The sequence below is a fragment of the Melozone crissalis genome, unplaced genomic scaffold (genome assembly GCF_028551555.1).
Source record: "Melozone crissalis strain CALT ecotype California unplaced genomic scaffold, PUWL_Pcris_2 ptg000002l_1, whole genome shotgun sequence".
NCBI classification, from domain to species: domain Eukaryota; kingdom Metazoa; phylum Chordata; class Aves; order Passeriformes; family Passerellidae; genus Melozone; species Melozone crissalis.
This window is the reverse complement of record NW_026535780.1, coordinates 3,196,900-3,219,196: the sequence shown is the minus strand read 5'-3', so window position 1 is coordinate 3,219,196 and position 22,297 is coordinate 3,196,900. Positions and strand designations below refer to the sequence as shown.

At 39.4% G+C, this 22,297-nt stretch overlaps 1 protein-coding gene across 5 annotated transcripts in view; it reads right to left on the bottom strand.

The window, feature by feature from the left end:
- SLC45A4 (solute carrier family 45 member 4) overlaps positions 1-22,297 on the bottom strand; it is an 85,165-nt gene that overhangs the window by 30,565 nt on the left and 32,303 nt on the right. For 4 of the 5 annotated variants that reach the window (XM_054296173.1, XM_054296092.1, XM_054296341.1 and 1 more), the window contains exon 2: positions 5,539-6,157. In XM_054296173.1, the coding sequence (XP_054152148.1) occupies positions 5,539-5,782 (244 nt within the window). In that variant the 5' untranslated portion in view covers positions 5,783-6,157. Of the gene's footprint in view, positions 1-5,538; positions 6,158-15,543; positions 15,563-22,297 lie in introns of those variants that run through there. The other variant, XM_054269312.1, reaches the window with a different exon arrangement.

The following is a 22,297-nucleotide window of genomic DNA, read 5'->3' as shown; positions in this document are numbered from 1 at the left end:
TGATAAAAGGATTTAATTGTCTATTATTCCAGGTTTTCTGGATCCACTGTATATTCAGTTCTTGCCCTCAGGTTAGGTGTGTTACAGCCCTCTCTTGGGACAGGTCAGCTCTCAAGCCATTAATTCTTCCAAAGAGAAATTGAGATCCTGCAGTTCACTCTCAGCATCAAATGCAGCCATGCCTGGGAGCAGGGATGCAGCTGGATTGAACAGGAATTTAACTCTGGGAGTAAAAGGCCAGGTTAGAGCAAATCAGTTTCTTCCTGGTAAGACAAGGTAAGGGAGGACACAGCTGAAATGGAAGATGAAGCTTTGCAGAAAGGCAGTTAAAAATACATAACCTTAATGTAACCTCTGGCAGAGATGAGGAATAAACTCAACTACTGGGGCTGAGCTGAAATAGACTCAGTGCTGCTTTGTGCTGAAGAGCTTCCTCCATCTGCAAGAGGCTTTCCAGCCACTCAGCTCTTTTTCATTTAAGTTACAGGCAGCCTCTAACAGCCCATGCAACCCTTTGCTCCCTTCTTCCCCAAGAAATCTTTCAGGTTTTTAGATTCCCTTTGATCTCAGGCTTAGCCTTAGGAAGGCTATCCTCTTCCAGAGGAATTGAGTCAGCAACTGATACCTTAATTCCTTTGAAGAAACAGACCTAGAAGCCAATTCATCTGTAACATTTCATGCTTGGTTTCTAAATACATCTCCGTAATCTCCCTTTACCTACAAGCATTCTTCTCAGGCAGGTATCAACATACATTTCAATGGCGAGTCACTACAGCAAACTAAAATAATTCACTCTGGACTATTGAATCTCTTCTGCATAATGAGTTCTCAGCTACCACAGAGATTTCTCAAAATCAGCAGTTTGAATTATTGCTTAGCACACTTTTTCCATACTGGCAATTTCACATGAACTAGATTTCAGGACCCTTTATGCACAGTCTGCTAAGCTTTAGGCTGGATGAATTTTGAATGTTAGACAATTTCTTTTTTAATGAGATATTATATATAACTGCTTTAGCTGTAAAATAACAGCCCAAACTCCTGAACAGCTTTCCAATGTATATGAAACTGGAGCAACTACAGCATTTTGCTGATTTGAAATAATCTAATGAGAGAAATAATTTCCAAACAAAAATAATCGATGATATTCTGCTCTGTGTAGCTCAGCCTTTCTTTTTAATAAAATCTAATAATTAGCAGTGACATATACAATTTCCAGAAATTCTATTTTTCAGTGGCCTAAAAACAATGCTGATGATCAGGGTTAAGCTAAAAATTACCAACTTCAATATTTAATAGTAGACTAGCCAATGTTTACTACAGGAACCCATTAACTCTCACAGTAAAACAGAGTGATGCCATCACAGAGAGGCACTCAGATATGAAATGCATAAAAACACCCAGCTATTCCTGCAGCATACCAGACAAACATCCCTAAATTTAAGTGACAGTATAAAGGTAAGTAGCACATGTAAACTCATTTTCCCAATGTTTCCTTCTGAAATTATGTAAATGTACACAGATACTTTTAAAGAGCACCAGTGTAATATATTTAATTGATGCAGGGAAATGAGGAACAGCTCTGGTACTGACAATCACTTCTGGGTCTATTAACTATTCATAAAAAACTCAATAGCATTGAAAGAGCCTTTGAAGCAACAGTAAAGGCTTGACAAAGCTTTTATCATATTAAATATAAAATGTGAGATTCATGTTTACAGCCACCACTACTCATTACTTAGACGGTGAGTTTTTCATGCTGAAAGCAGCAGCCACCCCAAGTCACAAAATACAGATTTTTTATTTTTTTTTCTTCCATAGTCCTAATGAAAAAGGTATGAGGATCCTACCTTTCAGAAAAACTAAAATGGATTTACATCTTGTATTAAAATCAGAATTTTATTTGGATTAAAGTAGAAATAATCTGAAATTACCAAATTATGTATTTATTAATGGTTTGGAGTGTTTTTAACAGAATAATGTATTGTGATTTCACTGAGTAAGTCTCTTCAAAAAGCAGTTTCTCCAAGTTTACATCACACCAGTCTTTGGTTTCTCCTCCTTTTACTTTTATTCATGCAAAATCCCATGCAAAATAAATTTATCATGTATCCAAATCTTCCATGAACTTATGAACTAGGATGATTTTAGAGACTTAATCCTTAGAAGTCAAGTTTAATGATGGAAGAAAATACGCTATCATTTATAACAATAGCAGGGATTTTAATTCCCTCTCACAGATAAGCAGCATTAAATACCAGATGTTTCAGAAGACAAAGGCCGCATCCTGCTCCTATGGAATTTGTAGTTTCTGTGCAGGGCAAGCAAACAGCAGTGTTAATAGTCAAGAAAAACATGAATCACTCAGTTTCTCAAAATCCTTGGACTCATGAACAAGTAAAACTTAAGTTCTGAAGGTGCTGAAAGCTTATTTTCTAGTAAAATTTAACACTGGCTAGCTAACTGCTAGCTAACAATAAGCTAACTGCTTATTGAACAGGTCCCACAAAGGTTAATGGACATTTTTAGAGGTTATAACTTCTGCAAGTGTCAACTAATATAATTTCATCTGGACTCTGACTAGAATTCTCATATTTGGCATTTTTTTACATTGTTTGAATTCTCAACAAGTTCACTGCTTCACTTTGAATTCTTAAGCTGCAAATACTAAGACACCAAAGAGCAAGCTGTAATTAAAAAAAACATGTAATATATATTTGCCTTGTACTTGTTGCTAGGCTACTAAAGCCCAGCTATGACTACAAGGCTGTCAGAGATTTGGAGCTGCATTTCTGACACAGCAATGTAACATCAATTATAGCAATAAAGACAGTGATTAAGGTCAGAAATTAGAGTTTCTTTCAGTGAGGTGCAGTAACTTGGGTGCTTCAGCACCTTTCCAATTCACAGTATGCATTGAGTCAAGCAGTTTTCACTGATGCTTTCAAGTTCTCTTGTTAAAATTTCAGAACTTCAGGAAACTTAAACACAATGAGTTCAACCACCACTGAACTGGAAAGGGACCATCCAAGTGACCATCTCCTTCAGCTGACAAAATCTTGTGGGTTACAGAACAAGTAGGACAGGTTGGGCATCTGCCAAATCATAACTACACCTCTGATCCAGGGTACTCAAACTGCAAAGAAAGTCAAATACTTGCAAGCAGAAAGTGTGTAACACCATATTAATGTGGCTAAGGTTTTCATGGTGATATCTGATAAGAATATCAGATTATTTCAGTGATCAAAGTTTTCCCAGGTGCAGAAAAGCACAAGCACACAGTGAAAAGTTTAATTGTTAATATTCAACATGTTCTGTAAAGAGTAATCTTTTTTTGGATACCCAAAAGGCTTCTTGTTCTTCAGTGTATTGGTTGGGTCACCCCACTTCCCCAGGTGCCAATTCTCACATATAGTTTCTCAAGCCAATTTAATCTCGCAGAAACTGATCTTTGCTTTTACCAAAACAAGAAGCAAAGGGAATATTACATCAGTTCAACAGCTATATTGCAACCCCCTCCAGTGAGGAATAAATATAGTTCATGCTGAGGCAGACAGATGTTGAGGTTGATAAAGGTAAACAGAGCCATGTAAGAGGTAATTAACAAAGAGGCCAGATAAGTCACCCGTGAATAACTTAACCCTTCAGTGAATCCAACATTGTTTTTAGCCCTGCTGAGGGCACAGAATCCAAGCAGAAAGATTTCAATTAGCTCCCAAAGCACTGACATTTGTAACTGCTACCTCCATTTCTGATCTCTGTGGCTTGGAACATCACTGCTGCATCCCCACAGACTTTGGCAATGTGCAGCTTTGTCCATTTGCAGCTTTTCTAGAAATGGGAGCCCTCTTCTTCCCTTCCCCCAAATCCCAATGTTATTTTGATCACTGGAGTTAGGGAAGGAAGGGAAGAGATATTTTTCAATTATCTGGAGGAAACAGCTAGAAAAGCTCACAAAAGAAATGTAAACTGGAAGACAGGTCAGTAATTAGGAGGATGGTTTATTTACACTGTCTGACCTTACTCTATGGTAAGGTAAAATCAGCTTAGCCAGCCATACATTTTAATCATCCAAATGCCAGCACAAACAAAGCAAACAAAAATGTACAGGTCACTTACAAAACCAGGGATCTTCCCCATGCAAAGCAGGATGCAAGTTTTTGAGTTTATGGTAGACAGTTATTGAATCAATGCTGCCAGTAAAAGGGACTGAAGTCTCTAAATCTCAATTTACCCAGAAGGTAAAACCTCAGAACAATTTATGAACATTACAAACATTCCTAGATGAAGCTGCATGTGTTTTATTTAGCAAGTCAGGTTGATCAGAAAAGCTCTTTTTTGGAGCTTTTAGAATCTGTTTTAACTATGCAAACAACAGATCCATGCAGACCATCTGATGAGCTCTGAAAATTAACATTTTCAGGAAAACATAGAGGCTTCACTCTTCAGCATCTCCCATGGCACTAACTGTACTGATTATTCACTCAAACCAGCTAGCAATTTAATACGAAAACACATTTTTAACTGCAGTGAGACTGCATGAAAGGACTTGTACATCACATGCTCACAAGATGAATCTAAAATTCCTTTTTCTCATGTCAAACAAACAAAACCCCCCATGTGATTAACTCAAGATGCTAACCTCAAAATTTTTTAAACAATGTTGTAAATAGTATTCATTGAACATTATTATTTAGTTGGTTGAGTGTTTCTGTTTGGCCACAGCTGAGCAAGCTGTAAGGCACACCTGCACAGGTAAGCCAAAGCAAACATAAAATATACAAATATATAACAATTATACAGTGCACACACATGGTTGGTTTACTCCCCACTCAGTCTGGCATTTCCATTCTGTGTCATATAATATTTTCTGATATATGATTGACCATTTTCTGTATTTGATAAAGGTAGTATCAGATACTCTTAATAATGTAAACAGTTTATTTGAAACCTACTGAAAATACTCACCATGAAATTTAACACTGACTACCCCTATTCTAAACCACACCACTCACCCCATTATCCTCGAAGGCTATTGGTATCAGAGTTTATTCATGCATATTCACATTCTGTAAACTGCAGATTAATCACACAAAACAAGACTCTCTAGTGGTTAGAAATAAATGCAGGAGTTCACTGGAAAAAACAATTTATCTAACTGTTTAGATATTGTTAAGTACTGTAACCTGAAGCATTTCTCCATAAATTAAAAAAATGCTTCACTGCAATCCTTTGTAGCCTAACATTGTTTCTAGTTTCTAGGACACTTACCTTGTAGTAGAGAATTTTAGAATTAAATCAGGTTACATTTTTTACAGAGGGAAACAATATTAGACAGAAGATGAATGAATGTAGAAATCCTTCCCACTTGAACATAATCACACAGCTGAATCTCTGCTACAGGCACTAAGGAAAAAACCAAAATCCTTTTTACCTTGTGTACCTTTAGCTGGCAGATGCATCTTCCCTCTTTGCCTGGCTTCAATCAATGCAAATAAACATAGAAAGCTTTGACTCACAGAAATGAGAATTACTTACCAATTTGTAACAATACAGGTGTTACCAAAGCTGTCTCCATGGCATAACAAAACTCCCTGCCAAACATTACTGCACCATGCATCACCCACAGGCGTATCGGTATCCGGTCTATGGATCCTTCACTAATGGTCTCCTCCCTACTCTCATTCTCCTTGGTTTCTGCTTTCTGAAGCTGTGCCACAGGTAGGTCTTGAACTTGCATAGATTCCGAGTCAGCATTCTGAGGAGCCATTTTCATTACCATAAAAAATATATATCTTTGTTATATCTATATAAATAATACTACCATAACTCCACAAACAAGTTAGGGTGTCTTCTCTTTCAGCTTCTGTTCCTCAGGCAAGTAATGCTTATATTCCTCTTGTACAAACAGGTATCTTGCAACTTCTTGTAGAGATACGAGACATTAAGAATGAAAAGCTATTTGGTAAGAATTTCAACATATGGCTTGCTGGTTTACTGTGAGTTAGAGTTAAAAATCCATAATTGCCATTCAGTTAATACCAGTTTCATAATTATTATTGAAGAAGTGCTGAAGTTGTTATTCGTGCTACACAGAGGTGGAAAGGCGACACAAAGAGGTGCTCCACTGTTAATCCCCATCGAGTGGCTGATTAATCTGCAACAAAAAGCAAGCATTTAAAAATTTCAATAGGGTTTTTCAGGATATTGTGCCCCCCCCCTTAACCATATAACCTATTTCCTGCTTCATGCTTTCCATTGTCCTTGCCTAGAGTAGGGTCCTTTATTCCACGTTCCCTCCTACCTCTGCACTTTCCATTGAAAAGCAGTTGTGCCTTGTATTTAAATGATGCTTTACTGTACTCCAGTTCCTCTGGTTTGTGGTCCTACACAAAGCCACAGAAGAATGTCAGGGTACTTGTCCAAGATCCTCAGAACACAAGAGCACAAGACTAAAATTCTGGGAAATTTAAAGCAGGTTGCATTTCAGAAACAGTATAGGATATTCCAGTTCTATGCCAGGAAGATGATTCATCAATTACCATGGTCACACACACATCTCCATTTAGATTTTTGGAACTTACAAGTTACTTTGCAGTAATTATCACACCATTTTATACTGAAGACATTTCTCAAGGAAGTATGAGCAAAATAAGCCATGATATATTGATATTTAAATATTTAAACTTTAATGAAGATATACACAGCATATGAATTCATCTTCTTTCTGTACATAAGACCAGACCATCTTACTCCCACATCCTGTGAGGCTGCTGGAATTTGTGAAAGCAGAATGGTACAGTATCTTCCACACTAAAATTATTAAAATATATTCTAAACAGGTAAGACAACTTTCTTCTGTACCTTCCCCTCCTTTGTGGCACAGACAAAATCTAAGCAGATGTACATATACTGCACCATGCCAATCAAAATGTGTTTAAACACTCAGGAGAAGAAAACAAAGCTTCTTATAAAAAGTCAGATAACATAAAGTTTGTATTAGAAGGATGCATGTTTACATCTCTGCACACAGGGTGACTGAGCTGTGACCCCAGCACAAAACCCCTCAGGGATGGTTCCATGAAGTGCTGGCTCTGGCAGCAAAGCTGGCCTCAGCAGAAGTCCCCACGCTGCAATTCTTGTCTCTTCAGTTGTGGCCACAAAAACTCTTTGTGGGCCTGAGCACACACCAGATCATCAAGTGGTGAGCCTAAAACTGAGCCTTAGGAAACAGATGCCATGGTTGGTGTTTAATCACAAGAGCTGCTCTGTTTCAGTGGGACTGAGACACTGTTCTGCTAAAAGTGCATCATGAGAACATCATCTTGAGCACTCCCTCCTGCTGACACCCTCCTGAGAGTTGTTTATTTTATTCTTCCATTCAAAAGCATCTTTTTTGGTACATGTCGTCTTCTTCCAGGCTCCCCAAGATTACTGGAACTCTCACATTTGATCACCTCAACAACAAACTAATGCTAAAATTTTATTTTGAGATGGACAAACCTTTAAATGACATGAGAAAGTTAAAATAACTTAGTGAACTAGAGTATAAATCAAGTTTTAAGTTCAAGGTTTTATCTATAATCATTAAATAGCTCAGAACAAAAAGGACTTGGAAAGCATTTCTCTACCCACTCAGAATTAACAGAAATTAAGATGTAAGTAGTTTATCATAAATGTAAAGTACTGTGTGTATTAAAAAAAACACATCCACCTTACATAACACGAGTTCTGAGAGAGTAAAGCCTACAAAATACATGTTCTGGAGTAGGAGCAATTATTTTAATTACAGACTAGTCATAAAATGTTTAACTGCTGGCAGACTCAGGCATCACGACATGCAGTAGAATCTGAAAGGATACATGTGAGCCCTTATTATCCAAACCTCAGCAGAACATCTTTGTTGCATTACAGTCTAAGGGTCATGGATTACTCTCCTGCACAGTCTGGTTTAAAGTTTTAAACAGTCTCTACTGTTTTCTCACGCCTGATTTCCCCTCCTGTGAAGGATTTAATTCCCTTTGCCTGAACACCTCCCTCCATATGCAGTTCCAGGGTGAGGCACTGAGGAAGGCAGCTCATCATTCCAGAATGTTCTGTGCTGCACTGGGGCAGCCTGCACATGGCAAGGAGGATGACACCAAGGCAGGAGCATTTGTTCTGGGAAAGGATAAAGAGGCAGGACAAAAGCAGATTTCTGAGATTTAGCCCATTTGAGCAAGGCTCTTAAGGGATGACTGAAAAAGTTATTTCTGAAGTGGAAGATGATGGGGAGTGATCAGATAATTCAAGAGCCAGGAATAATGGGTGGTAGATGGAGGTAGACTCTGAAGCTGTAATTGACACAGATAAGAACAGCACATTTTAAACATGCCAGAAAAAGCAGTTACAGTGTTCAAGTGCAATAGGAGGAGGCACAATGGACAGGTTTTATCTAAAAGAACAGAGAATTACTGTTCCATTATGTCAATTTTGTGGTAAGCACAACGCTAGACTTCCTGCAGCACTTTCATCTGACTCCAAGTGCACGTCTAATACAAGAGCCAGAGAATAACAAGAGCCTCTCAGAAAGGCCTTCAGTTCTTTCCTAAGCCCTCTCAGTTGTGTTCATGTTCATTTTAGACTGATATATATTCTGCTTCTTTTTTTCCAAGTTCATTTTGAATTTGGCAAGATTGAATACTGGCATTCTTTCTTCTCAAAGAGGGAGAGAAATTCATTTACCTGATGGAAGTAAATATAACAGAGGCTTTTATGCAGCAAAGAACTCCAAAGTAAATGGCACCTGAAGAGAAGCTGGATTAAAATACCAGGGCAGAATTCTCTGATGTCTGCATCCAGCACTAATTGTTTTTCATGGCTGGTTTTCAAGTGTATTTTCATAACTAACAACAAATAAAGCAGAAAAAGGAAGAATTTCATCCATGGGAAAAGATTCCTGTTGGGCATTGTACACAGGTTGGGTGTGAAGAGAACTTTAGATACAGAAATATTTCTGATCTTGCCGAGTGTTTATGGGAGGAGGGGCTGATGACACTGGCTCTTTGTCAGCTTAATTGCACATATTTTACTCTGACCTTTGGCCATGTTTTAGCAATGACAAAAACCTATAAAGCAATAGTTAATATTCCAACAAAACAGGTGAGTAATATAGACCAAAACCTAATCTGTAAGCAAAATTTTATAAAGCTTTTCAAATTGCTTGCAATCTTATCTTTGTTATACTTTTACTACCTTCCACTGAGGCATAATACAACTGTGTCAAACACAAAACATGTTACAGGCTTGACAAATCAGTAATCCTCAAACAGGAACTCTTCACAGACAGAGCCTGTGAACCATCAAAGAACCAAAGGAAAATCACTGCCTTTCCTCAGGGTTTGCCACAGAAGAGCAAGTGTTATATAGGTCATATCTGTAGCCCACAAAATTTCATGGTTTTCTTTTCCCTAGGGAGCACTGTGATGCTTAGGATGCACAAAGAGCTCGTGCTACATAATTATCCAACATGATGCCTCGGGCAAATGACTTCTATCACACATCTCAATGTGTTTTTCAGTTCAGGACTTGGGGGTTTGACAAGCACTGTTCCTGCATTTGTGATGCCACCATCTGGAGGTCTGGTAGCACACCCATCAATACCAAAATAAAATGTAGTTAACAGTGATCCTGCCCAAATTGTTTAAGACTGAACTATTTTTGATGCATGTTTCCAGATCTCTCTTGCTAACAAGGAATTGGAATGCACTGTTTGACAAGTAACTAGAATTTCTGAACCAGTGCCAAAGCATATGACTGTGAGCTGTGGAGTACACAGCACGTTTCAGGTAATCACAAACGTATTTTTCTGAGCTGTAATAAAGCTGGCAAATAGAAAACAGTGAAATGGGCCCAACTGGATTCCAGGAGAAGATTTCAGATCTTTCAGATGGTTTTCTTCCTATAAAGCCATTGGGCATTTCCTCAGGCATTTATTGGTGTAAGAAACAATCTCAGAAGAGATGGTATGCACTAATTATAAAAACCAAAGACAATGACAAAAATAAGCACAGCCTATGAAAAACTGGAATGAGCAAACTGAAAACGATGGAAACACTTCTGCCCAAGCACTATTGAATATCTAAGGAAAGAAGGAGAGGACTGAACAGAGATAAACTACCCCTTATCTCATCCTCTTCTTTGAAGTTTATTGCATTAACTTCCAGTCATTCATGTAGTTATCTCCTGCCTTCAAGATCTGCCCCTTCCATTATCATGAATTTCTTTTACATGCAAGGACACAGACTGACCAAAGCTGTCTCAAATCATGAAGAGCTGCATTCAATTTTGCTCACAGGAATTATTTTCTAACGATGTTGGAATTACTCTAACTCAAAGATTCTAGAGTTTTAATGAATTTTACCTTCTTGATGAGGAAAGAAAGGATGAAGAGACACCTTGAGCCATCATTGCATACAATGACTTTTCATTGTTTATCACTACCTTCACAAGGGAAAACAGCTAAGAATCAATTAATCAGTTATTACAGAATTTAAATAGGTTTCAATAATTCTGGTCACAGTTGTCATCATCACATTAGGACCTGTCAGTGATCCATTCTGCTCAACACATCAAAAAGCCCCAAACAACAAAAAACCCCAAGTAGCTGTACTTCTTCATGATTTTTTCAAATATTTACTTGGGAAAAAAAGTGTAAGACTGCAGAAGCTGCCAGTCTAATAGGAGAGGATTTTTATTCCTCCCCAGAGCCTTACAACTCACCCTCCTCCAATGCTTCAATGAGTGCATCCCACAGACATCCACACTATCTCACCTGTGAATCATGTCAGATTGACAAGCCTGTAAGTGCCCAGTCATTCCATTTATTTGTCAAATACTTTTCTGCCAAGTTGGTTTATGTTCAGGTTTTCAAGTAATCTGGCCCTATCTTGAAGAGTTATCTAGATTGATTTAATATTAGCATTTAATATTAGCATTAGAAAGAAAGGTATTATGAGTTTATCTGTCTTTTCTTCAGGCTGCATAAGTGTTTGGCTGAGCACCACCATGTTGCAGACAAAAAATACTTATTATTCCTTCCACAATTCAATGTGAAGTGGACAATGGGTTCTGCTTTGGCATCTGACTGGCTTCTGAAAGGACAAATCATTTGGGCTTGTGCCTTTTCAAGAGTAAAATGGATTTTGTCCAAACATAATTGCTGGTGTCTTGAGTTGAAATGCTCTGTGCTCCACCACACTAACAGACAAAGAGAATACTGCTGTAAAAGAGCAGTTCTTAAAGGCAAGACTGACCTTCAATCACTCTGCAAGCATGGCTGCACCACTTTACAAAGCCTTGTCCATTCTCAAAATACATTAAAAACTACTCTGTAAGATCAGACAACTGATTTTGTAAAGAAATATCACACAAAATACATTACCAGCTTATTCCACTGCTTACACTCTAGGTTTCTCCTTCACTTTGAGCTGGTACAAACAAGTGCTTCCTCTAAGGGCACCATTCTGCTCTTCCTTTTCTTTGCCCCTTGTTCCTCACTCCCACTGCTTCCTGTGCAGCCACACAGCAGCACAGCAGTGAACCAGACACTGCAGCCGATCCAGGCTGAAACCAAAGCTGACAAAAGCATGTCCAAGCAGCCTAAGAAATCCTTTCTAAAATCCTGTTGGCTGCAGGGTTCCACACCACAGTAACAGGGAGGGAAGTGTCCCTTTAGGCAGCAATACCCAAAGCCAGAGTGAAATTGCAGCTCACAGAGGAAAGGAGCTGTTGGTGGGTCCCCGAAGCTACAAGGTCAAAAAGCAAACTCATCTGCCCAGCTCCAGACACCTGCTGAGCAGGAGGATCCTCAGGCAGGCTGGCAGAGCTCTCTTGTGTTCTCCTTGTACTGGCCAGATGCAAGGCAGAACAGCACTGGCTTGGCCAGCAGGCAGCTATTTTCTCCCTGGCAGTTCTGTGGCTCTGTTGCTAATAATTAGCTGCTGTTTACAGTAACAGAACTGGTGACAAGGGATGTTTTTTTGGCCCATGTCAATACTGAAGTGTTCAGTCACTGCACTAGGAAGAAAAACATCTAGAACACATACCTGGAAGTTTTGGCCCAGCTGGATAAATGTGCTCAACTGCCCTACTCGAAGTTCAGAGGAAGGATTTTATCCTTCTGTGATCTGATGAAGTTGTTCCAGCATAAAAGTGTAGACAAACTCTGTGACTTTCTATGTAGGTGAGTCATAAGGGCTTTGGTTCAAAAGGGCAGCAATTATAGGCAGAGAGTTGTTTCAACTCTCTTTAAGACTTCTCTCAGCTAAATGCAAACATTGAAAGCTTTGTAGCCACTACTTTCTAAAAACAGAACTGTATTAACCCTATCAGAGGGGGAAGACTACACTTGTTCAGGAATATTTTTTTAAAAATCAATTATATTATGTATTACTTAACAACATTTCCATATATGAGCTGTGTTACCTCCAGATCCTGCAAGTCAATCTCTCACTTTAAAACAGTCTTACATTACCCTGGACTGGCCTGTTGTGAATCACAAAACCCTGCCAAAGGAAAAATGTTAAGGCTAACTGGGTGCCATAAAGAACCACATTTGACATGTCCTAACATCTAATTCATCATTTAGGTAATCAAAGGCATTGAAACACAACAGCATAAACCAGCTTCTTCCACAAGGACATCTTGCCCAAACAATCCTATGACTAATACAGACTGCAGGTCAGATTCTTAGCAAGTTCATCTTGAAACCTGAGATTTGAAAAAAAGAAAAAAAAAAAAAAAAAAGAAAGAGAAAAGAGCCACTGGAAACAGCACAGTGCTTTTGCATCATGACCTACTTTTGAAGCTACCACACAATTTAGGCCACAGAAGCAAGGTCTGGGCAGGGTAAGTCATTCTGCAGCACGTTGTGAATTAAAACAATATGCAGCAATCCACCTCACACAGAGAAACAGCATTTTTCCCACTTCTTCCAACACAAACTTTTGTCTGCCTTCAGGACTCCTCACACTCTAAGTCAGTTGATGTCTCTTACAACCTTGCTGTTTAAGCCAAAACATGATGTTTCTAATATAAATTCATCTAAGAGAAGCAGATGATGCTGGCAGCTTTTCTACTCTTAACACTGAACATCTGACATCCTCTACTCCCCCAACAAATAAATATCCAAACCACAACCCAAAACATAAAAGGAAGGGTGTGAACAGCTTGATTTTGGAAGGGTTAATGAAGACTTGTTGCACCCTTTCCTTGGTATGTATACAAAATTTCAGAAATTATTAAAGCCTGACAGGCTTACAAACTCCAGCCCTGCCTAAGTTACATCTTCCATAGGGTTTCCTGCTTCCTTCTTTCCACAAAGCATGGCCTTGATTAGAACCCCCTTGGCTTTCCTGGGACCCTCTTTCCACCCCTCACAGCTCTCTCAGCAAATGACCAAGAGGAAGATTCTGGCTCCTGCTGGAAGAGGTGGTGCTGCAGTCACAGATGGCAATCTGGGCAGGACAAACTCTCCAGGTGGGAATTGTCCTGCCTGGACACATGAGGAGGAATAGAAAGCTCAAGAGGGAAGGTGGAGAGGTGAAGGTGCTTGTGACATCAGGGAGAATGCTTTGTAAGACAGCTCTGTTTCATCATTATTTGTATTTTGAGGGCCAACATAATTTCTCCATTCATTACTGGAAAAAATAAGTAGGAAATCATGGGTCTTTATGCAATTACTGAAACAATTCTGGGAAGCCATCTTTTTAAGACGGATCCAGGATTTAATGTGAGACAGACTTTCTTCAGTGGATTGGATATTATACTGCTCCCTAAAGGCACAGCCTGTTACTAATATTAGATCAGATTACATTGTTCAATCACGGCTGCTGCTGTTTTTAGTAGGAAATACTTCATTTTGTTAAACTGGAGAGGTGGCATTATCTGATTTAACTTGTATTTTGATTTACTGATATGTAAAAAAGTCATATATACTCACATTATCTTCATGTTTATTAATACAGATACATTAAACAAGTAAACAGCTAAGGGAGAATGTGCATAAACAGCAGTGAGAAGCCTTCAGCTAATGGAAAACCTAACAGCTGAGACCAGGGCTGCTGGGAAGAAAACAAGCACTAAGAAGCAGTTTCACAGCACAGCAAACACAGAGGCATGCCTGATTTGTGATGGCTGCATCTCCAGCTAGCAGGTTCTACACCCAAAATTAGGTAAAGGGCAAGACAGCAAGCACTAAGAGCTTTCAAAACCAAAAGCTAACAACCAAGTCATCACAAAAGCACAGAACTCAAAACCTCATGGGGACAGAGATCACTCAGGCCAGTGTGCAAACATGGTGTTATGGGCTGACACTGCTGCAAGGCACTGAGAAAACTCACTGATTTGGTCAGATAAGCACAAACTTCACTCTGGCCTGAGCTAAAGCCATGGTGCAGCTTGGAATGTCCTATTAAAAGATCTTCAAGTTTTTAAACCATGTTGACCCCAAATGTTATCTCCCATCAGAATTAAACAGATTTGTTCCCTCTGTCTCTGTGAAGTAGAACAACAGAGGAAAACAAAATTAAGGCTATCATCAGCAAACATCTTAATACATAACCAAGTGGATTAACTGCACCAATCCCACCTTCCTGCAGAAGGAAGGGCAATGTCTAACCCAGCAGGGCTGGTGGTGCCAGAATAATCCTACTGGTTCATTGTTCCCAGTAGCATTTTTTTGCAAGTTCTTTCATCAAGGCTGTCCTCACATTTGCAGTGGGGAAAATGGAATTCACCAGAGCAACCTTTGCTGATTTTCCAGAATAAGAAATACTTTCTATAATAGGTTGAGACTAGAGTTTAGCATGAATATTCATCCATTAAAAAAGTCAAGCCAGGACTGATTACTTAGACTGTATCTGCAAAGTTAGACATCCCTTGCAGATGCTACTGTGAAAAGCACATTATTTCCACATACTGGCATTTAAACTAATCACATTCACTGCCTGAAAATTCACAGGCTGGTTTCTTCAGGCTGCAAATACTTCAAAAACCCAAATACTGACAGAATATGTATTAGACAATTACAGAAGCTATTCAATAGATCAAGACAAAAAAAGAGCACAGCGTAGATCTTCATAAGCCGACTTCCTCTAGCATATCATTAATGTCTGCAAAGTCTAATTCATTGGAATTATCTTCAATTACCAGTCCCTAAACTCATTACCATCATTCAATCTCAGAAAACTCTGTTAAAGGAAGCTTTTGAAAACATCCCTAGAATTTTGTTCACCCTCCAAAAAAGAGGGAGAAGTCAGGTTTTGACCGGATTTTAGTAACTCTGAGGAAATAATTATTGCCTCAGAGAAAAACCAAAACAACTCAGAAGAGGGTTTCTCACATTTCAGATTCTCCAAAGGGTTTGTAAACAAGTACATATAACTGGTTATATCATCTTGCACTAAGTGCTCTCATTTTGCCTTGTTTGAATGGACTCACAGATCAAAGGGGAACCTCATCACCGTGACTGCTTGGTAAAGAAACCAGCATTTACAGCCTAACCTGCAGTCTGAGCCCACACCGACTCATCTCGATTGCTGCAAATTGTCTCCTGTCAGCACAAGGGAGAGATTCCTCCCTTCCCCACGCAAGCTTTGCCGAGATTCCCTCCATCTGAGCCAAGGAAAACACTCTAACATCCCCTGATGAAGTATTAAATGGAACTCATCACTTCAGTACTGAAAGAAAGGAATAAAAGGTGTTTAGAGATAACATTTATTTCTTTCTTACTTCCTGGCACCAAAAGAATTCCACCTCCTCCTAAATCTGCTGCAAAGGGTGTGGTAAAGAGCTGCTTTCCACCCCTCTGGCCCCACACCTGCTGTGCACAACGTGGTGCTAACAGAGGAAACTGCAGGTTTGGGGTGCAGCACCTTCGGCAAACATCTCCAGCGCCTCCCTTTAGCAGCACAAATAATTACAAACAAACGTGGAGAAAGCACACTCCATAAAAAGGATTGCTGGAGCACTTGAGCAGATCCCTGCTCCAGTTTTTGAGGCTGTCCCAAATACCAGCGTGACAGACGTGTTTATGTACACTGCCGTGAAGTGGAGCTATTTGATTTCGTTTCTCAATTATTTAAATAAACATTTGAACTGACCTAGCAGTGATGCACAGCCTGTATATTTTAAGTAAGGTGTAAGATTACAAAATAAGACAAACAAAATTAATAATTCCCTCTTAACCCAAATAATTATTAAACCTTAAAATCAGAGAATTACTGTTTGGTCAATAATATGGAAAAATCAGCACTTTAAAGGGTTGCATCACCACACTGATTTCAGACCTCATTTTCAGCATTTAGGATCAATACAGTAACAACTTCCACAACCAGAACTTTTAACAAAGAAGGGAACCCACACCACATAAGAGTTACACTGTAGGAGACAGAAACACAGGTAATAAACATACTGTATTTAGGCCAAGTCACAAACGATCCATTTTAGTGCAAATAAAATGCTTTAGATAGCTGGTTTATAAGCAGCCCCATAGAAAGCTGATGGTCACATTTAAGAGCAGCTTGATCAGGACATTTTGATGTTGGACCATGAACAAATGCTATTTTAGAATGTGTTTTGCCAAGCTCTAACCCTGTTAGAACTGTCAGGATAAGATATTTACTGACATGTACACTAAAATAATAAGAGGTTACAAGTGCTTGGCAGTTGGACTTGATACATGAAGACCAGCTAGCAGGGCAATATTTAGAGGACACAAACCTCTTCCATTTGTGACTCTGGAGAACTATGAAATACTTGGCAAAGGCTTGCCAGAATTTGGCATTTTTACCTAATTTGGGAATGACTGTCAGCTGTTCTCCTCTTAGAGGATGCACAAGCTCCAGCCTCCATGCCACTTCAACAGCAGACAGACATGTGGACACTCTGGGGTGAGACCTGCAGCGCTCCTGCACCACAGAAGTGTTTGCACTTGCTGTCACATCAGTGCCATCACTGTAGAGGCTCCTGCAGGTGGAAATATTTGAAAGCAAACCCAACAGCCAGTGTAGGCTTAGCCCTGTCACAGTCTGACAATTCAGTCATGCTCTGTCAGCCCCAACAACTTTTCCTGCATTCTTCCTGCAAAGCAGACAGCTGCCATGCTCCAAGGGAAACTCAACATATAACCCAAGGGACAGAGCTGCTCTGTGAGATGGAGGCAGATCTCATCCATGGGACTCTAAGCATCCTCATTTCATCCAGATCATGGGTCCTGCACCTCTCTAAGTCCCCACAGAGACAAGTTTCCAAGGCAGAGTGGTTAAGAGGAATCAATGGTTTCAGCAGCTGCTCTATGTTTGTTACAAGGCAGCTGGGACTACCACAAGCAGGTTGTAAAGGCAGCAGAGATGCTAATGTACATTTAAATACCTTGAACATTGGTTGCCCTTGTGAGATATTATTCCCAACTCCTGCCAAACAAAACCAAAACCAACCCACCCAAAACAGCAAGCAAATGCTGTTTGAAAGCCATCTAACCTCCCACAAGCATTTTATTGGAGGTTACTATCAGATAACACAAATGCATTACCTAAAACATCCTCAGTGAATTAATCTTTCTCATGCTAAAGCTGCTTTTCTTGAATATCCATAAGAACAAAAACATTGTTGCAATAGTGTCTACAGGACTAGGCAGGCTTCTTCTAGGAAGGGGAGATTTCTCTGCATTAAAAAAGGTATTTCAAATCAACAAGTCATAGCCAATGTTAATTTAGCTGTAAGATTCAAAGTGATTGCACTTGAATCACTCTGCAGACACAAAGAACAGGGCAGTGAGAGGTTCAGCCTATACAAGCACGATTGATTGTTTAGAAAACAAAGCTAATCTAGTGGTTGTTTCTTTATGCAAGGCTAATTGCATGCCAGCTGGAGCGCCTTTCCAGATCATTCTCAGAGGCAGAATGAATTTGTGGTCAGATAATATCACAGGTATTTCTCTAAGCAGGCAGAGCTGCTTTAATGTGTACAGGCACTAAAAGCAATATCTGTGAAGTGCAAAACAATGAAGGAAACACCAGAACTGAAGTGCACAAAGTAGTTTGATACTGAAGTGTAACAGCTGAGCTGGCAGGTTATCCTACTAGACATCTAATATCCTCAGAAAGGGATGGGATCCTCTTTGCAAAGTGCACTCAGAGAACAAACAATCTCTTTTGCTCATTCTATTACCCTGGATAGATCCTGAAAGCTCAAGCCAAGGGGGAAATCCAGAGAAAGAAGTAGAAACCTGAACTGTCAACAAGATAAATTTGGCTTTGTGCCTTTATTGTTTAAAGAGACACCAAAACACACGTGCAGTCAGTGTAAGCTATCTTCAGAGGGAGGAATATAAAAGGGATTCCACAGAGTGAGTGTAAATAACAGCTACAGCTTCAATTCAGGGCTGAGTATCTCCTAATAGTTCTAAAAGGCACACCAGCTACAGCTTGGAGAGTGGGGGCTGATTTGAAGGATAAACAGGAACAGCAACATCTTGCTCAGATAAATGTTTAGTATTAGTGTAACAGGTACCTAACATTAAAGGACCTGAGCTCAGGGACTGCAGGGCTATTCACAGAACAGAGGAAGAACTCGCCAAACTGAGCTGATCAGTGAATGCTGCCTTCAGTGCTCTGGGGCTACCTGCTTGTGCATCTCACCAAACTGACAGGAGCATTCTCTAAACTTGAGTAACAGCATCTAGCAAGAGCGTGGGCTTCATGAAGAGAGTTAAATAGCTCTCATTCATAATCTGTCATCCACACACCTTTATTATTGTGCTTAAAGTCTGTGGCCCCATCACTGACTTTTCCTCATCTTGCTCCACTCACATTCAGTCTGGATTCATCTTTGCTGCTCTGCTCAGATGGCAGAAGAAATACCAGAACAAGAGTTTTAGTCTCTACTCTTTTCTGTGGTTTAATAATCTTTATGGTTTGGCAGCAGCTGCTGGGAACAGGCACACCAAGACAGGGACTCAGCTCTGTAAGCTCTCAGAGCTTTCTGTTCTCTGATCCTGAAAGTATCATGGATGCAGAGTCTTCTCACTGCTCCTCTGGAAAGCTGAGCCTGACCCCACAGTATTCCAGATGTCACATTTCCAGATCTGTCAACTCCTTGCAACTTATTATTCCAAGATTCTACTTGCAATAATATATTAAATTTCTCAATTTTCAAAACTGTCTTGATGTTTATCTTCCAGGAGATGGCAATTGCCCACAGCAGCATCCCAAGCAAGGAGTATCACTAATGGCAGAGGTCAGACAAAGGATGATGGGAGCACACACACACCTGGCTGAAGCTGTTTGGTGTTTCTGACTAGATAAATTTCAAAGGGATGTTCTCTTTCTGCAGAAGAAATCAAAGGCTTGCATCTGTGGGAAGAAATGGGGGAGACCAGGAGGACAGTTGTCATATCTACCAGGGGATGAGTTAAAGTTACAAAACTGAAGTCAGGTACTTGAATGAATACTGCACATATTACCTAATCTCAAAATTTCAAAGAGTTTTACATCTTCAGACTATTTCTTTAAACAACTGCTCGACTTTTAACTGAACACTTTCTCTTATCAGTTTGTTCTGGTACAAGATAGTGGCTTGGCTGCCACCCCAGTTCCTATGAAGATAGTTAACACTTAGAGATTCCTTTCTCTAACATCACAACCAGCTAAATCCATTTATCACACGTGGAATTGATAAGGGATACAACACTCATTCCTGAATTATTTTGCTGTCTCATTGTCTGCATGGCACTTATAAGTAAGAGTTTGTTGAAATTAACAGACTTGTCATTCAACTTTACCACCCCAAGTCCTTGAAAAGCAGACAAAAAGTTGTTACCTTCACAGAGTGATACGTATAGTCCTAAGTATTTGAAGTGCTACACCTGCTTGAAGTATACAGCTGTTAAGAGCAGGCAAACCAAAAATATAAAGTGAATGAGGCTTTGAGCAACTGGCAGTTATCCTGGTGACATTAACTTTGCCTGGAATCTACAAAAGCCTTGTGTAAGCACTTTGGCATATTGGATAGGTTGTTATAGGCCTCTGGTTCAAGGAAGAGATTTTAGAATTGATTCTAGACAAGCAGAATTGCCTGAATTGGGGCACTCAAGAAGTCTTCCAAGGAAATCCTACTCTGAAACACTTGAAGGCTTTAATAAATTAGCAATCACGTAGGATTTCACAAGTCTTAATAAGCAGTAGGATGTGCCATGCATTCCTGAATATATTCAGGCTCTGTCAAACTTTGATGAAACCATCACTGAAGTGGGTGGGACACTCAGACTTAAAGGACATTACAACAGCTCCCACAAATTTTGCTGTGAAGAGTAGCTGGAGTACTCCCAAGTAGCTGGAGTATTCCATAACAGTATTCCCAAGAAGGGTTTCAGGAGCTTTCTGGTGTTGGTCCAGAAATATTATCAGCCCATGCCCTGAGAGCAGGTTTACTGAACAGGGATCTCTCTGCAAGGATTCAAAAGCATAGTGTGAAATAAAACCAAAACCCTAACAAATATTTATTCAAACACTGCTTCCTGATAGTGGTTTAGAGAAGGGATTGCACATTTTTTAGGAAGACCTGTGGATTCCAGCAGAGAAACACAACCCAATCAGTACATCCTGTGGAAAGGAGATATTCTCACCTTTTTCCTAATGTCCTTTTAGAGGTGAGGATCACCTCATATGACAAATGATTCCTCATCAAGCACAACAACATTCATGCCAAACACTTCAGTGAGCAAAGCATACATCAAATTGAGCCAAGCAGAAAAAACTGAGAGAGGAAATAATCAAAAGGACAGGAACCAGAAGACATGACTACAAAGTCTGAAAGGCATGAGATTATTTCTAAACAAAGTCTTGACAGAGAGTTTCAAATGTAGAAGCTGTTAAAAGAACATCATGACCTGATCTCTCCATGAGGAAGGTAATGATTAGACCAAGTTAGAGAATTAGAGAATATTTTCTGGATGCAATGGGTAACAGAAGTGCTATTATCCATCCCAGGGAGGACAACAGCAGGTTCACTCCTTTCTTGCCCCATCCATGGATCAATTTCTCATGGCTCTACAAGCTGAGGCTGCTCCTTGCCATTCTTTCCTCCTCCTTGTGAGCACACAGAGCTTCCCATCTCCCAGAGCCCACAAAGGCACAGACATTTGCATGTGCTGTGTGTAGGTGTGAGCCTTCAGCAGTAACACAGGAAGCTGAGGAAGAAAACTATTCATTTCTTGTAGCTTGTGAACAGGAAAGTACATCCAGTATTTGACTAACAAAACCTTAATGCAAGTTACTGGTCAGTTCAGAGGTATTTGACATTTTACACTTTAGTCACTTGTCAGAGTGAGGAAGCCCTTAGGGTGATAAATTTCATGCTTACTGAACCTTATTTTAATGAAATGCATGGCTTGCCCTTCTGGGCTGTATTTTATTTTGGCAGCTTTACTGAGAGCATTGTGCTTAGTCATTTTACTTTTTCAATTACAGGACCAGCACATGCAATAAACTAATGTTTTTATCATTTGAGTAATCACCTGACAGATTTTCAAGAGGAATAAGATTTGATTAAAGCAATCAGCACTTAACCATAATATATCCTTAACTGTTTTAGGTTTTAAGAGCCTAAATAGATTTGAAATAATTTAATGTTGCTTTGTACAGCAGTCAAGATTTAACAGATAAAACAGGGACACTACATCCTTGTTATCTCATTTAAGTGAAATCCATTTATCTTCCTCTTAAGTTTTTATTCTTCCAGTAACAAATTTCAAAGTTCAGTGTATTGCCTCTATATAAAGATTTTTGCAAAACACATGGGCAGACTTTTGACCCATAGACTTCTTTGGAGAAGTACATATGATCATATAGTAAAACAGGCATAATTCAAAAGGTCACTTCCATTTTGTTTTAAACCTTTCCTTTTAAGCCCAAAGATATTTAAATTTAAATTTCAATTCCCCATTAAAACAGCCATGATGTGACACATTATTATTCTTAACTTGTATTCTGGTTTTCAATCAAGCTGCAGTCAGTTCATGGGGTAGAGAGTTAGGGGATAAAAATGTCTTAGTTTATCAGGAAAAAATAAAACCTGCAGGAAGAGTTCACATGGTGCCTGTAAAATTCTTCCTACTTATCTGTAGTAACGTGAACAGCAGTGTGCATAACTCAAACAAGTTTTTGCTATGAAAGCTTTTTCATCTTCCTCTGAGGACTTTGTGTGCCCTTGCTCACCACTCATACATGAAGTCTGGAAAAACACAACGAATATGAAA